General features: G+C 48.1%; 1 protein-coding gene and 1 pseudogene across 2 annotated transcripts in view; both read right to left on the reverse strand.

Moving 5' to 3' along the window:
- Nucleotides 1-16832, reverse strand: part of LOC144675280 (C-type lectin domain family 17, member A-like) — a 96536-nt pseudogene that overhangs the window by 58162 nt on the left and 21542 nt on the right. The window lies entirely within an intron of this gene.
- Nucleotides 1979-11841, reverse strand: LOC144675281 (CD209 antigen-like protein C). The gene is made up of 8 exons (XM_078536140.1): nt 11745-11841; nt 9485-9556; nt 8603-8689; nt 6478-6597; nt 4480-4629; nt 3970-4112; nt 2865-2959; nt 1979-2188 (listed from the first exon to the last, which is right to left on the reverse strand). The coding sequence occupies exons 1-8, from the start codon at nt 11809-11811 to the stop codon at nt 2014-2016; spliced, it is 909 nt and encodes a 302-aa protein (XP_078392266.1). The 5' UTR covers nt 11812-11841; the 3' UTR covers nt 1979-2013.

The following is a 16832-nucleotide window of genomic DNA, read 5'->3' on the forward strand; positions in this document are numbered from 1 at the left end:
CATTCTATACTCCTCTCGGGTTTCCGCTGTTTTGAGCCCTTAGTATCTGCCATAAGCCTCCCTTTTTCTATTTATCCAATCCTGTATATCCCTCGACATCCAGGGTTCCCTGGATTTGCCTTTACAGGATTATGTTGGCCCTCTATTCTCACTATTTCCTTCTTGAATGAGTCCCACTGATCTGATGCAGATTTACCTGAAAGTAGCTGCTCCCAGTCCACTCTGGCCAAATCATATTTGACCTTATTAAAATCGGCCTTCCCCCAATTTGGAACTCTGATTTCTCGCCCATCCTTGTCCTTTTCCATAACAACCTGGAATCAAATAGAGTTATGATCACTATCTGCAAAATGCTCCCCCACTGATACCTCTACCAATTGCATTTGTTGGAGTTGTTCAATGTTGAGGTTGTTGTTGAACTTGTTGGTGTTTCTCAACGTTGGTGTTGTTGTTGAATTTGTTGTTTTTAAATGTTGAGGTTGTTGTTGAGGTTGTTGGTGTTTTTTAATGTTGAGGTTGTTGTTGAATTTGTTGGTGTTTCTCAATATTGAGGTTGTTGTTGAGGTTGTTGGTGTTTTTCATTGTTGAGGTTGTTGGTGTTTCTCAATGTTGAGGTTGTTGTTGAATTTGTTGGTGTTTTTCAATGTTGAGGTTGTTGTTGAACTTGTTGGTGTTTTTCAATGTTGAGATTGTTGAATTTGTTGGTGTTTCTCAATGTTGAGGCTGTTGTTGAGGTTGTTGGTGTTTTTCAATGTTGAGGTTGTTGTTGAATTTGTTGTTTTTTAATGTTGAGGTTGTTGTTGAATTTGTTGGTGTTTTTCAATGTTGAGGTTGTTGTTGAATTTGTTGGTGTTTGTCAATGTTGAGGTTGTTAGTGTTTTTTCAATGTTGAGGTTGTTGTTGAATTTGTTGGTGTTTTTCAATGTTGAGGTTGTTGTTGAATTTGGTGGTGTTTTTCAATGTGTCACATGGACAAACGCAGGTGAATTAAGGAAAGCCAGCATGGACTTGTTCAGGGAAAATCCTGCTTAACGAACTTGCTGGAGTTTTATTGATAAGGGAACAGAGAGGGTTGATGAGGGTACCGTTGTGGATGTGGTGTACATAGACTTCCAGAAGGCATTCGATACAGTGCCACACAACAGGCTTGTCAGAAATGTTATAGCTCACGGGATGAAAGGAATAGCAGCAACGTGGATAGAGAAGGAGAAACAGCTCCTTAGGGGGAAGGAGCGAGGATGAGAGGGACACAGAATTCAGTTAATCTGTGAAAGAAGCAATTGTGTTTTCCTGCTCGTTGTGGTCACTTCCTAGTTAAATATCAGGACACCGAACACACCTAAGGGATTGGTTAAAGCAAAAGTACGTAGGCTGGTGTATGAAGGAATTGAGAAGTTGGGAGCAGTATTACAAAGTTGGAGATCTTGTACACATGTCTGAGTTGGTAGGTTCCTCAGAACGAACTGTTCCGGACAGGAGAGAGACAGGAAAACTGTACTTCTGTCTGAGAAGAAAAAGTCCAAAGGCTATTTCTGATGTGACCGAGTTCAATTCCAAGTCCAGTGGGAGCTTACTGCACGCAAATTGAATGCCTTGTTTCTGACATGACAACTATGAAAACACTGTAAAGAGTTACTTCATTGGCTGCCAAAGCATGTTGGGGATCTCCTGAGTTAGTGAAAGGTGCTAGAGAAATGCAGGACTTCTGTTCTGTTGCATTTTGTCGGATTCCTGCCTGGATTTATAATGGGGTTTTACAATGTCAACTGTCACACTGTCATTCCCACCTCCCATCACTGGTGGCGCTGCAGGAAGCTCCTCCTGGGGGAGATGGGGAACAAGATGAACTTTCACCTTTCAGACGTGGCCTCGGGCAGCCGGGGATTATGGGGAAGGGAGGAGGGGCTGGGGATTGTGGGGGAGGGAGGAGGGGCTGGGGATTGTGGGGGAGGGAGGAGGGGCTGGGGATCTTTGGACAATCCTGACACTCTCGTTCTGTGTCCCAGTCTCTCTTCAGGAACAATATTTCTCAATATCAGCTGCCTCGACGCAGGGCAGTGCCCTTTTCTCACAGATGAAACGGAAGTGATTGGAACAACTGACATCATTCCAGTCGGCACTTCTGATAATGGCGCAGTTTTCATTAACATACCAATTATTCGGTTCACCCTGATCCCATCGAGTAAAACTGGGAATTGGGGAAATAAAAAATACCGATAAAAATCTGACACCTTCTTGCACAGAATCAACAAGATTCCTACAGCCCGGTACAAATCCCAAACTAATTCCACTGTCCCACTCTCTCCCCATAGCCCTGTATCAATCCCAAACTAATTCCACTGTCCCGCTCTCTCCCCATAGCCCTGTACAAATCCCAAACTAATTCCACTGTCCCGCTCTCTCCCCATAGCCCTGTACAAATCCCAAACTAATTCCACTGTCCCGCTCTCTCCCCATAGCCCTGTACAAATCACAAACTAATCCCACTGTCCCGCTCTCTCCCCATAGCCCTGTACAAATCCCAAACTAATTCCACTGTCCCGCTCTCTCCCCATAGCCCTGTACAAATCACAAACTAATCCCACTGCCCCGCTCTCCCCATAGCCCTGTATCAATCACAAACTAATCCCACTGTCCCGCTCTCCCCATAGCCCTGTACAAATCCCAAAATAATCCCACTGTCCCGCTCTCTCCCCATAGCCCTGTAACAATCCCAAACTAATCCCACTGTCCCACTCTCTCCCCATAGCCCTGTATCAATCCCAAACTAATCCCACTGTCTCGCTCTCTCCCCATAGCCCTGTATCAATCCCAAACTAATCACCCTGTCCCGCTCTCTCTCTCCATGCGATGCTGGGACTCACCTCACTGGGGTCCCATCCACCCATTTCCAGTTTCTTTCACTCTCTCGATTTGTTAGTCCGATCCAGTAAGTCCCACGATAATGCTTGATAGATTTCTTTATGAAATTCTGCAACAGATGTAATGATTTGGTGTCACCAGTTAGTATTACTGCCTTAATTCACACACACAATCACTCATATACTCACACAGACACACATACACCCACACACATGCCCTCACACGGACAGACACTCTCTCTCACACACACGCACAACTGATACACAAAATTCCCCAAACCCTTTCTGAGGAAATTCTCCCTCATTCCCTCTGATTAAATATCAGGAAGACTGAAGCTATTGTTTTCCGTCGCTCTTCCAAACTCCATTCCCGAGTTACCGACTCCATCCTGGGAACTCTCTGAGTCTGAACCAGACTGTTCACAACCCTGGGGTTGTGTTTAACCTGGAGATGGGATTCCCATCTCATGTCCACATCGTCACCAAGACGGCCTCTTCCCAACTCCGTAACATCTCCCAGAACCACCCCGGGCTCAGCTCATCGACTGCTGAAACCCTCGTCCATGTAGTGTAGAGGGAACATTACTCTGTATCTAACCCCGTGTTGTACCTGTCCTGGGAGTGTTTGATGGGGACGGTGAAGAGGGAGCTTTACTCTGTATCTAACCCCATGCTGTACCTGTCCTGGGAGTGTTTGATGGGGACGGTGAAGAGGGAGCTTTACTCTGTATCTAACCCCGTGCTGTACCTGTCCTGGGAGTGTTTGATGGGGACAGTGTAGAGGGAGCTTTACTCTGTATCTAACCCCGTGCTGTACCTGTCCTGGGAGTGTTTGATGGGGACAGTGTAGAGGGATCTTTACTCTGTATCTAACCCCGTGCTGTACCTGTCCTGGGAGTGTTTGATGGGGACAGTGTAGAGGGAGCTTTACTCTGTATCTAACCCCGTGCTGTACCTGTCCTGGGAGTGTTTGATGGGGACAGTGTAGAGAGAGCTTTACTCTGTATCTAACCCCGTGCTGTACCTGTCCTGGGAGTGTTTGATGGGGACGTTGCAGAGGGATATTTTCTCTCTATCTCATTCTGACAGATGCGTCTGTCATTCTCACCTGTTCCTGTTCTGTATTTATGATGATGAGGTGTGAATTTAGGGATTCACATTTTCGTTTTGCCGAGTTCCAGTTTACTCTCTCCGTTGAGAATCTATAGCAATGATGATTATGAACTTTCCAGCCGCTCGGGCAGAGAGACTCTGCAAAATTATAAAGACTTAATTCAGAGAAATGTATCGAAACGTTAGGAACAAGAGGAGGCCATTCAGCCCCTCTCGAGCCTGTTGCACAGGAACAGGAGGAGGCCATTCAGCCCCTCTCGAGCCTGTTGCACAGGAACATGAGGAGACCATTCAGCCCCTCTCGAGTATTTTACACCATTCTATTGAATCTGCTCTGTACCTTAACTCCGAGAGGCAGAGGCCGGGATAGTGCGGCCTTCCCCCGCTTGGAGATTGAGGCCTTGACTGAAGGATGGGGAAGGGTGGGGGTGGGGGTGACCCCAATGGGACAGAGCGTGGGATGTTGCAGGAGGGGGCAGGAGTACGGCCGGCAGCTCCCACTCACCTGAACAGATTCGGAGCATTGGGCAGAGCGATCGCGCAGTCTCGGACAATTTCTGGAACTTTCCATCCAGCTCTGTCAGGTTCCGCAGTGCAATGGCCAAGGTCCGGTTCAGGGGGTCAGCAGCATCGTGCACCTTGTTCATCTGTAGAACTGAGAGACAGAGTCAGAGTGAGTGATAGTGTGGGATATATCAGAGTGTTACAGTGAGGGGTGTGGGTTATATCAGAGTGTTACAGTGAGGGGCGTGGGATATATCAGAGTGTTACAGTGAGGGGTGTGGGATATATCAGAGTGTGACAGTGAGGGCTGTGGGTTATATCAGAGTGTTACAGTGAGGGCTGTGGGTTATATCAGAGTGTTACAGTGAGGGGTGTGGGTTATATCAGAGTGTTACAGTGAGGGGTGTGGGTTATATCAGAGTGTTACAGTGAGGGGCGTGGGATATATCAGAGTGTTACAGTGAGGAGTGCGGGATATATCAGAGTGTTACAGTGAGGGGTGTGGGATATATCAGAGTGTTACAGTGAGAGGTGTGGGATATATCAGAGTGTTACAGTGAGGGTGTGGGATATATCAGAGTGTTACAGTGAGGGGTGCGGGATATATCAGAGTGTTACAGGGAGGGGTGTGGGATATATCAGTGTTACAGTGAGGGGTGCGGGATATATAAGAGTGTTACAGTAATGGGTGTGGGATATATCAGAGTGTTACAGTGAGGGGTACGGGATATAGCAGAGTGTGACAGTGAGGGGTGTGGGATATATAGAGAATTACAGTGAGGGGTGTGGGCTATATCAGAGTGTTACAGTGAGGGGTGTGGGATATATCAGAATGTTACACTGAGGGGTTTGGGATATATCAGAGTGTTACAGTGAGGGCTGTCGGATATAGAGTGTTACAGTGAGGGGTATGGGATATATCAGAGTGTTACAGTGAGGGGTGTGGGATATATCAGTGTTACAGTGAGGGGTGTGGGATGTATCAGAGTTTTACAGTGAGGGGTGTGGGATATATTAGAGTGTTACAGTGAGGGGTGTGCGATATATTAGAGTGTTACAGTGAGGGGTGTGGGATATATCAGAGTGTTACAGTGAGGGGTGTGGGATATATCAGAGTGTTACAGTGAGGGGTGTGGGATATATCAGAGTGTTACATTGAGGGGTGTGGGATATATCAGAGTGTTACAGTGATGGGTGTGGGATATATCGGAGTGTGACGGTGAGGGGTGTGGGATATATCGGAATGTTACAGTGAGGGGTGCGGGATATATCGGGAGTGTTACAGTGATGGGTCCGGGATATATCAGAGTGTTACAGTGAGGGGTGTGGGATATATCAGTGTTTCAGTGAGGGGTATGGGATATATCAGTGTTTAAGTGAGGGGTGTGGGATATATCAGAGTGTTACAGTAATGGGTGTGGGATATATCATAGTGTTACAGTGAGGGGTGTGGGATATATCAGAGTGTTACAGTGAGAGGTGCCGGATATAGCAGAATGTTACAGTGAGGGGTGCGGGATATAGCAGAGTGTTACAGTGAGGGGTGTGGGATGTATCAGTGTTTCAATGAGTGGTGTGGGATATATCAGAGTGTTACAGTGATGGGTGTGGGATATATCAGAGTGTCACTTTGTGGGGTGCGGGATATATAGGGTGTTACAGTGAGTGTGTGGGATATATCAGGGTGTTACAGTGAGCAGTGTGGGATATATCAGAGTGTTACAGTGAGGGTTGTGGGATATATCAGAGTGTTAAAGTGAGGGGTGTGGGATGTATCAGTGTTACAGTGAGGGGTGTGGGATATATCAGAGTGTTACAGTGAGGGGTGTGGGATATATCAGCGTGTTACAGAGAAGGGTGTGGGATATATCAGTGTGTTACAGTGAGGGGTGTGGGATATACCAGAGTATTATAGTGAGGGGTGTGGGATGTATCAGGGTGTTACAGTGAGGGGTGTGGGATGTATCAGGGTGTTACAGTGAGATGTTCCTCCCCATACCGTGGACTGTGAGACCTGTAATAATAGCGAAGTTGCAGATTATGACAATGAGGCCGACCACGATGAGACATCTCGATTTTTTTGATCTTTTTCCTCCAACTGTTTCCTGTCCAGGTTTACCTGGAATAGAGAAGTAAAGATTGACCCATGTTGAGAAGCCTGTGTTACTGCACGGAACAGACAATGGTGATGTATCTACCTCCCTTATCGAGAGAAACAACAACCACGTTACTCGTTTATATCCCTTGTTTCACATCCCAGCGCACGGTACAGGAGAGTTATCAAAGAGAATCAAACACCGAGTCACACAGGGAGATATTAGGGACAGGAAACCAAAAGCTCAGACACAGAGATCGGCACAAGGAGTATCTTTCGGAGAGAGGCACAGAGAGGCAGAGAGAGGGAGAGAGAGGGAGAGAGAGGCACAGAGAGGGAGAGAGAGGCACAGAGAGGGAGAGAGAGGCACAGAGAGGGAGAGAGAGGCACCGAGAGGGAGAGAGAGGCACCGAGAGGGAGAGAGAGGCACCGAGAGGGAGAGAGAGGCACCGAGAGGGAGAGAGAGGCACCGAGAGGGAGAGAGAGGCGCAGAGAGAGAGAGAGGCACAGACACAGAGAGAGAGTGAGAGAGAGACAGAGAGAGAGTGAGAGAGAGACAGAGAGTGAGAGACAGGAAGGGAGAGAGACAGAGGTGGACAGAAACAGGCGGAGAGGTTTTGGGAGGTAATTCCAGAGTTTAGGTCCCCAGGCACCTGAAGGCCTGGCCGCCAATGGCGGAGCGATGGGAATCGGGGAACGCTCGAGAGGCCGGGATTGGAGGAGCGCAGAGATTTCGGAGGGTGATAGGAGGTTACAGAGATAGGGAGGGTTCTGGGTCTGGTGGAGTTTACAGAGAAAGAGAGTATTGTAGGGACTGGATGAGCTTACAGAGATAGGGAGGGGTCTAGGGGCTGGAGGAGATTACAGAGATAGAGAGCGTTGTAGGTGCTGGAGGAGGTTACAGAGATAGGGAGGGTTGTAGGGGCTGGAGGAGGTTACAGAGATAGGGCGGGGTGTAGGGGCTGGAGGAGGTTGCAGAGATAGGGAGGGGTGTAGGGGCTAGAGGAGGTTACAGTGATAGGGAGGGGTGTAGGGGCTGGAGGAGGTTAGGGAGATAGGGAGGGTTGTCGGGGGCTGGAGGAGGTTACAGAGATAGGGAGAGTTGTAGGGACTGGCAGAGGTTACAGTGATAGGGAGGGGTGTAGGGGCTGGAGGAGGTTACAGAGATAGGGAGGGTTGGAGGGGGTTACAGAGATAGGGAGGGGTGTAGGTGCTGCAGGAGGTTACAGAGATAGGGAGGGTTGTAGGGATAGGAGGAGGTTACAGAGATAGGGAGGGCTGTAGGGACTGGCAGAGGTTACAGAGATCAAGAGGGTTGTTGGGTCTGGAGGAGGTTTCAGGGATAGGGAGTGTTGTTGGGGCTTGAGGAGGTTTCAGGGATAGGGAGGGTTGTAGAGGCTGGAGGAGGTTACAGAGATAGGGAGGGGTGTAGGGGCTGGAGGAGGTTACAGAGATAGGGAGGGTTGCAGGGGTTGCAGGAGGTTACAGAGATAGGGAGGGTTGTAGGGGCTGGAGGAGGTTACAGAGATAGGGAGGGTTGTAGGGGCTGGAGGAGGTTACAGAGATAGGGAGGGTTGTAGGGGCTGGAGGAGGTTACAGAGATAGGGAGGGGTGTAGGGGCTGGAGGAGATTACAGAGATAGGGAGGGTTGTAGGGGCTGGAGGAGGTTACAGAGATAGGGAGGGGTGTAGGGGCTGGAGGAGGTTACAGAGATAGGGAGGGTTGTAGGGGCTGGAGGAGGTTACAGAGATAGGGAGGGTTGTAGGGGCTGGAGGAGGTTCCTGAGATAGGGAGGGGTGTAGGGGCTGCAGGAGGTTACAGAGATAGGGAGGGTTGTAGGGGCCGGAGGAGGTTACAGGGATAGGGAGGGTGTAGGGGCTGGAGGATGTTACAGAGATAGGGAGATTTGTCGGGGCAGGAGGAGGTTCCTGAGATAGGGAGGTGAATCCTCTCGCACTTCACCACGTCCCTCCCCTCGACTGCCCTGAACCATTGTGACCTCTGACCCCACACTCCCAGGATGACTGACCTTTGCCCGGGGTCACCTCTGGGCCTTGGTTCTGCTGCGGACTCCGCGGAGTGAAGCTGACTTGGGCGTAACTTGGTTCCTGTTCACCTACGAGTGTCGGAGAGAGATGGAGAGAGGGAGTGTGAAGGGATGAAGAACGTGAGGATAGTTTGGTCAGTACGTGTGACGTAGGTGGGAAGCAGAGGACAACGACAGGGCAACAACACACACACTGACATGACACTCAGCTCTGGAGCACGCCAAGACGTAAACAGAACGTAGCCAGCATCTCAAATGCTTGACTTCCAGCGACGGGCAGTTGACACATAACTGCGACTTAGCAAAGACTTAACTCCCCCCTACACCAAGTGCAACACATAAGGAGCAGACATGGAAACCGGGGAGCAACAGGCAGGTAGATACGGTGTGATTGTCACGTGCCTGAGGTCCAACAGAAATGCTGATAAGATGCAACGGATGTGCGATGGATGTGCAAGCTATGAGTAATTGAAACTTAACACACATGCAAGTGACACCTTACAGAAGAACAACTGGGACTGCACTCATGCTTAACTGTGACTTAACTCTGATGCAACAGAAACGTAACTGAGATGTAACTGACAGGGAAGAGACGTGTCGCACAGTTGTGACAGACGGAGGGTATTCGATTTCCAAGCAGAGATTAGCAGAACCAGAACTAAGGTCTAACAGATACGTAACTAAGGTGTAACTGGCAGAAAGGAGATGGAACAGTTGAGATATTGACTCAGGTATAACTTAAGACAAAACTGAATAAAGTTCTACCTAATGCATCATGCACAACGCAATAGAGAAATGACTAAAGGCAAGCAGGTTTGACACAAATCAGTATCTTACGACTGACATACGATACCCGTAACTAACCTGTTGTACGGACCTTAGTTGTCCCGGAGGCAGGAAGAAAGTTCAGCTCCGAGTACAAGATCTCCGGATCGTCTGGAAAACGGAAACAGAAACTATACAATGGATGAGAGTTAGATACAGAGTAAAGCTCCCTCTACACCGTACCCATCAAACACTCCCAGGACAGGTACAGCACAGGGTTAGATACAGAGTAAAGCTCCCTCTACACCGTCCCCATCAAACATTCCCAGGACAGGTACAGCACGGGGTTAGATACAGAGTAAAGCTACCTCTACACTGTCCCCATCAAACACTCCCAGGACAGGTACAGCACGGGGTTAGATACAGAGTAAAGCTCCCTCTACACCATCCCCATCAAACACTCCCAGGACAGGTACAGCACAGGGTTAGATACAGAGTAAAGCTCCCTCTACACTGTCCCCATCAAACACTCCCAGGACAGGTACAGCACGGGGTTTGATACAGAGTAAAGCTCCCTCTACACCGTCCCCATCAAACACTCACAGGACAGGTACAGCACGGGGATAGATACAGAGTAAAGCTCCCTCTACCCCGTCCTCCATCAAACACTCCCAGGACACGTACAGCAAAGTGTTAGATAAAAAGAAAAGCTCCCTCTGCACTGTCCTCATCAAACATTCCCAGGACAGGTACAGCACGGGGTTAGATTCAGAGTAAAGCTCCCTCTACACCGTCCCCCATCAAACACTCCCAGGACAGGTACAGCATGGGGTCAGATATAGAGTAAAGCTCCTTCTACACCGTCCCCATCAAACACTCCCAGGACAGGTACAGCACGGGGTTAGATACAGAGTAAAGCTCCCTCTACACCGTCCCCATCAAACACTCCCAGGACAGGTACAGCGTGGGGTTAGATACAGAGTAAAGCTCCCTCTACACCGTCCCCATCAAACACTCCCAGGACAGGTACAGCGTGGGGTTAGATACAGAGTAAAGCTCCCTCTACACCGTCCCCATCAAACACTCCCAGGACAGGTACAGCACAGGGTTAGATACAGAGTAAAGCTCCCTCTACACCGTCTTCATCAAACACTCCCAGGACAGGTGCCGCGTGGGGTTAGATACAGAGTAAAGCTCCCTCTACACCGTCCCCATCAAACACTCCCAGGACAGGTACAGCACAGGGTTAGATACAGAGTAAAGCTCCCTCTACACCGTCCCCATCAAACACTCCCAGGACAGGTACAGCACAGGGTTAGATACAGAGTAAAGCTCCCTCTACACCGTCTTCATCAAACACTCCCAGGACAGGTGCCGCGTGGGGTTAGATACAGAGTAAAGCTCCCTCTACACTGTCCTCATCAAACGCTCCCAGGACAGATACAGCACGGGGTTAGATACAGAGTAAAGCTCCCTCTACACCGTCCCCCTCAAACACTCCCAGGACAGGTACAGCATGGGGATAGATACAGAGTAAAGCTCCCTCTACACCGTCCCCCATCAAACACTCCCAGGACAGGTACAGCACGGGGTTAGATATAGAGTAAAGCTCTTTCTACACCGTCCCCATCAAACACTCCCAGGACTGGTACAGCACGGGGTTAGATACAGAGTAAAGCTCCCTCTACACTATCCCCATCAAACACTCCCAGGACAGGTACAGCGTGGGGTTAGATATAGAGTAAAGCTCCCTCTACACCGTCCACATCAAACACTCCCAGGACAGGTACAGCACAGGGTTAGATACAGAGTAAAGCTCCCTCTACGCCGTCCCCCATCAAACTCTCCCAGGACAGGTACAGCACGGGGTTAGATACAGAGTAAAGCTCCCTCTACACCGTCCACATCAAACACTCCCAGGACAGGTACAGCACGGGGTTAGACACAGAGTAAATCTCACCTCTCTCCCTCTCTCTCAATCTCCCTCACCATCTCTCCCTCTCTGTCCCTCTATCTGCCTCTGTCTCTCTCCATCTCTCTCTCACCATCTCTCTCTGTATCTCTCACTCTCAATCTCTCTCATCGTCTTTCTGTCTCTCACTCTCGCAATCTCTCTCCGTCTCTCTCTCTCGATCTCTCACCACCTCTCTCTCTGTCTCTCGCACTCTCAATATCTCTCTGCATTCCTGTGCCTCTCTCTTTCTCAATCTCTCTCACTATCTCTCTCTCTTAATCTCTCTCACCATGTCTCTCCCTGCCTCTCGCACTCTCAATATCTCTCTCCATTTCTCAGCCTCTCTCTTTCTCAATCTCTCTCACAATCCCTCTCGCTCCCCGTCTATTCAACAGTTTAACCTACGTTCACTGGGGGCTGTCGTGTTGTTTTTGATGTATCTCATATTCATGTCGTCGCTGTCCTGCTCCATGATTTGTGTCTGAGGGGTCTCTATCCTCCGTTCCTGATGTGTCTGCTTCTCTCTCTCTCTCAGATGTGTCTCAGTCTTTCCTCAGACTCGATGTCAGGGCGAAAACTTCCTGAGAACTGTTTCTATTTTCTCCCTTTTTGTAATACCACTTCCCCTTAGATCTGTGTGACAAAGTGGTTCAGTTAACCATGTACAGCAGCTGATGAAGTCTTGACATTTTTGCCAAGCACAGGGAGAGCCAACATGGTTTCAGGGAACATCGGCAGAATTCAAAATCATTTCACAAGCCTCTCGACTGCTTGTTGTAACTGGAAAAGGTCTATACACTCAGACACCCACGCATGCTGATGCATAAACACAAGCACATACACACACACATACACATACAAACACTCACACACACGCTGACACATAAACACACACACACGCACATTCACACACACATGCTCACACACACACAATCACACAATCTCACACAAACAGACACACATGCACACACACACGCATGTATGCGCGCACACACACACATGAACACACACACTCACCAACAAACACACACGCACACACACACTCTCTCACACCACATGTACACACACACACATATGTGCACACACACACATACACACTCTCACACACACACACAGAAACACACACACACTGAATGATCCTCAGAACCCTCCTGGAAACACTAACCAAAAACCTGGAAGCAAATATCACTTGTCATTTTATTCCAAAGTGGATGGTTTTTCTTCCTATTGGTCCTCCCGGTGAGCATTGAGGTCAGGCCTTGCCTTCACCGACCAGGCAGTGAGCGTAGGTACATCCATACGAACATGTGAACATAGGAACCAGGAGCAGCAGGAGGCCACTCAGCCCGTTGTGCCTGCCCCACCATTCAGTAAGACCATGTCCGATCTGAATGTAACCTTATTATGTCACAGCCAGGGGTAAAGGCCGAGGGCTTCAAATTCAAATCCCAGACGGAAACTTGAAACAACTGTTATAACCCATTTTTGCAATTTGTAAGTTTCCAGAAGCAGACTTTAAATTCAGTAGTAATAAGACCACTGGGTCTCAAGAGGTTTTTTTTTTTATAAAACTAAATTAAACATTCATTAATACAAGGCAGACTGTAAACACATACATACGTCTACAAAATTGCTACTATGATAACTACAAAAATCGTCTACTTAATCTGACTCTCAGTTAGACTCCCAGTAAAGCAACAGTAAATCTCAGATTTAAACAGACCCCTGGCAAAGCAGACCCTAGACAGCCACATTTAAAATGAGTTTCTTGCAGCTCTGGGTCCTTGCAGACAGCAGCTTTGTACTTCTCACACTTGTTGGATCTGAAAGTGCCTCTGCCTTACACACACTCTCCTTTTTCCTTTATACATATCTTTCTTTTCGAATTTTCCCTTGTGTCATTAGGCTTTTAGTTTTACCTCTCCTAACGATGACATTCTTTCATCCCACCAATTATATCAGGAAGCTGAAAAAAATAAATACATGGCTTGGCATCTTCTAGCTAGGTGTAAGATTTCACCCGCTCTTTTGAATGGTTTATTTAAAAATGCAAATTGCCCCCTTGACACCCATGTTTCCAAACTTCCTCATGTTTACCTAATTACCATTTCAAACCTACTTCTTTCTCTACATGAAATCCTCTAGACCAGTTATCTTTAATCCAATTAAGACACACACAAATGCACACACAGACACAGGCACCACTAAACTCTATTTTAAACAATAATTTCCAACAGCATTATAGAAATTAATATCTCTTCATAACACCTCAACCCCACATTCCCGCCTACCCCCGACACCCTTATTAATCCAGAATCCATCTCGCTCAGTCTTAAAAATATTCAAAGTCTCTACTTCCAGCGCCTTTTGAGGAAGGGAATTCCAAAGGCTCACGACCTTCTGAGAGAAAAAATTTCCCCTCATCTCTGTCTTAAATGAGCGACCCCTTATTTTTAAACAGTGACCCCTCATTCTCGATTCTCCCACAAGGGGAAACATCCTCTCCACATCCACCCTCTCAAGACCCCTCAGGATCTTGTATGTTTCAATCAAATCCCCTCTCACCCTTCTAATCTCCAATGGATACGAGCCTAACCTGTCCAAACTTTCCTCATAAGACAGCCCGCCCATTCCAGGGATTAGTCTAGTAAACCTTCTCTGAATTGCTCCCAATGCATTTACATCCTTCCTTAAATAAGGAGACCAATACTGTGCACAATACTCCGGATGTGGTCTGACCAGCGCCCTGTACAACTGAAGGTCATAGAGTTAAGTTCTCTTCATTTGTTGAGATAAGACAGAGCTATGCTTTATTCTTTGATTATTGTCAGCTTAAACTTCGTACATTATTTGTTTGAATCTTCTGCATTTATTTTAAGGTGGATTTGAGCCTCTTGCATTTATTTACAGGTGGATTTGTTATTCTGCATGTAGTTCTACATTGGTTTGCTATCCTGTGTTTACTTTTAGGCGAATTTGCATCTCTTTTTAAGAACAACAAAGAACAAAGAAAAGTACAGCACAGGAACAGGCCCTTCGGCCCTCCAAGCCTGCGCCGATCATATTGCCCGTCAAATGGATTTCAATCTCCTGCATTTATTCTTAGGTGGATTTGAATGTCCTGCATTTATTTTGAGGTGGATTTGCGATCCTGAATTTCTTTTTAGGTGGATTTGAATCTCCTGCATTGATTCTTTAGTGGATTTGTTATCCTGCATTGCTTTTCTGGTGGCACAATCCTCAGAGAAAAAAAATTCTCCTCATCTCTGTCCTAAAAGGGCAACCTCTAATTTTAAAACAGTGGCCCCTATTTCTGGACTCATCCACAAGAGCCAACATCCTTTCCATGTACACCTTATCAAGTCCATTCAGGATCTTATAAAATTCAATCAAGACAAGCCTCGCTTTTCAAACCCCCAGTAAAATCAAGCCCAGTCTGTCCAACCTTCCCTCATAAGACAACCCACTTATCCAGGTATCAATCTAGTAAACCTCCTCTGAACTGTCTCAAATGCATTTACATCCTTCCTTAAATAAGGAGGCCAAAACTGCACACAGTATTTGAGATGCCATCTCACCAATGCCCTGTATAACTGAAGCATAGCATTCTTACGTTAATGGGCCTCCTCCTGTTCCTGTGTAACAGGCTTGTGATGGGCTGAATGGCCTCCTATTGTTCCTGCATAACAGGTTCGAGAGGCTGAATGGCCTCCTCCTGTTCTTGTGTAACAGTCTTGAGAGGGGCTGAATGGGCTTCCTCCTGTTCCTTTGAAACAGCCTCGAGAGGGGCTGAATGGCCTTCTCCTGTTCCTGTGTAACAGGCTTGAGAGGGGCTGAATGTCCTCCTCCTGTTCCTGTGTAACAGGCTCCGAGAGGGGCTGAATGGGCCTCCTCCTGTTCCTGTGTAACAGGCTTCGAGAGGGGCTGAATGGCCTCCTCCTGTTCCTGTGTAACAGGCTCCGAGAGGGGCTGAATGGGCCTCCTCCTGTTCCTGTGTAAGAGGCTCCGAGAGGGGCTGAATGTCCTCCTCCTGTTCCTGTGTAACAGGCTCTGAGAGGGGCTGCGCAACAGGTCTGACCCTCGAGTGAGCAGCCATTGTGGTCGGTGATATTTTTCACACGAGATTCTGTGAGAGATTGCGCTGCATCAACATGAATCATGGCCACATTACACTGAACACAGTTCAGCAGCAAAACCGCACAGAACGATGAGCTCATGAACGTTCACCAGGAACACCAGTCAACACAAAACCTCAATAACCTGAGAGTCTTTCAGGATAAAGAGAGCAAAAGTTCAACAGAGAGAGTGGAGTTGGCTTAAGCTTCACTTAGATGGTAAACTACCACCCTCTCTCTCTCTCTCACTCTCTCTCAGGGTGATATCTGTACACTGACTGGTGTCTCTCAGTCCCCTCTCTCTCAGGGAGATATCAGTACACTGACGGGTGTTTCTCAGTCCCTCTCTCTCAGGGAGATATCCCCACACTGACTGGTGTTTCTCAATCCCCTCTCTCAGGGAGATATCTGTACACTGACTGGTGTGTCTCAGTCCCATCCCTGTCAGGGAGATGTCTGTACACTGACTGGTGTCTTTCAGTCCCCTCTCTCTCAGTGAGATCTGAACACTGATTGGTGTCTCTCAGTCCCTGTCTCTCAGGGAGATATCTGTACACCGACTGGTGTCTCTCAGTCCCACTCTCTCTCAGGGAGATATCTGTACACTGACTGGTGTCTCTCAGTCCCTCTCTCTCTCTCAGGGAGATATCTGTACACTGACTGGTGTCTCTCAGTCCCTCTCTCTCTCAGGGAGATATCTGTACACCGACTGGTGTCTCTCAGTCCCACTCTCTCTCAGGGAGATATCTGTACACAGACTAGTGTCCCTCAGTGCCTCTCAGTAATGATGCAATCAGTAACACAGGGTGCTGGGGGGAGAGGGGTTACTGAGTGACAGTGTTTATGGGAGCTGGAATAACATCAGTAGAGATACAGTCAGTAACACAGGGCGCTGGGGGCAGACAGGTTACTGAGTGACAGTAAGGGAGCTGGCTTAACATCAGTAGAAATACAGTCAGTAACACAGGGCGCTGGGGGGAGAGAGGGGTTACTGAGTGACAGTGTTTATGTGAGTTTCATTAACATCATTAGAGATACAGTCAGTAACACAGGGTGCTGGGGGGAGACAGGTTACTGAGTGACAGTGTGAGGGTGCTGAATTAACATCAGTGGAGATACCGTAGGTAACACAGGGCGCTGGGGGGAGAGGGGTTACTGAGTGACAGTGTGAGGGAGCTAGATTGACATCAGAAGAGATACAGTCAGTAACACAGGGTGCTGGGGGGAGAGGGGTTACTGAGTGACAGTGTGAGGGAGCTGAATTAACATCAGTGGAGATACCGTAGGTAACACAGGGCGCTGGGGGGAGAGGGGTTACTGAGTGACAGTGTGAGGGAGCTAGATTGACATCAGAAGAGATACAGTCAGTGAAACAGGG

The sequence above is a fragment of the Cetorhinus maximus genome, unplaced genomic scaffold, assembly GCF_964194155.1.
Source record: "Cetorhinus maximus unplaced genomic scaffold, sCetMax3.hap1.1 HAP1_SCAFFOLD_930, whole genome shotgun sequence".
NCBI lineage: Eukaryota > Metazoa > Chordata > Chondrichthyes > Lamniformes > Cetorhinidae > Cetorhinus > Cetorhinus maximus.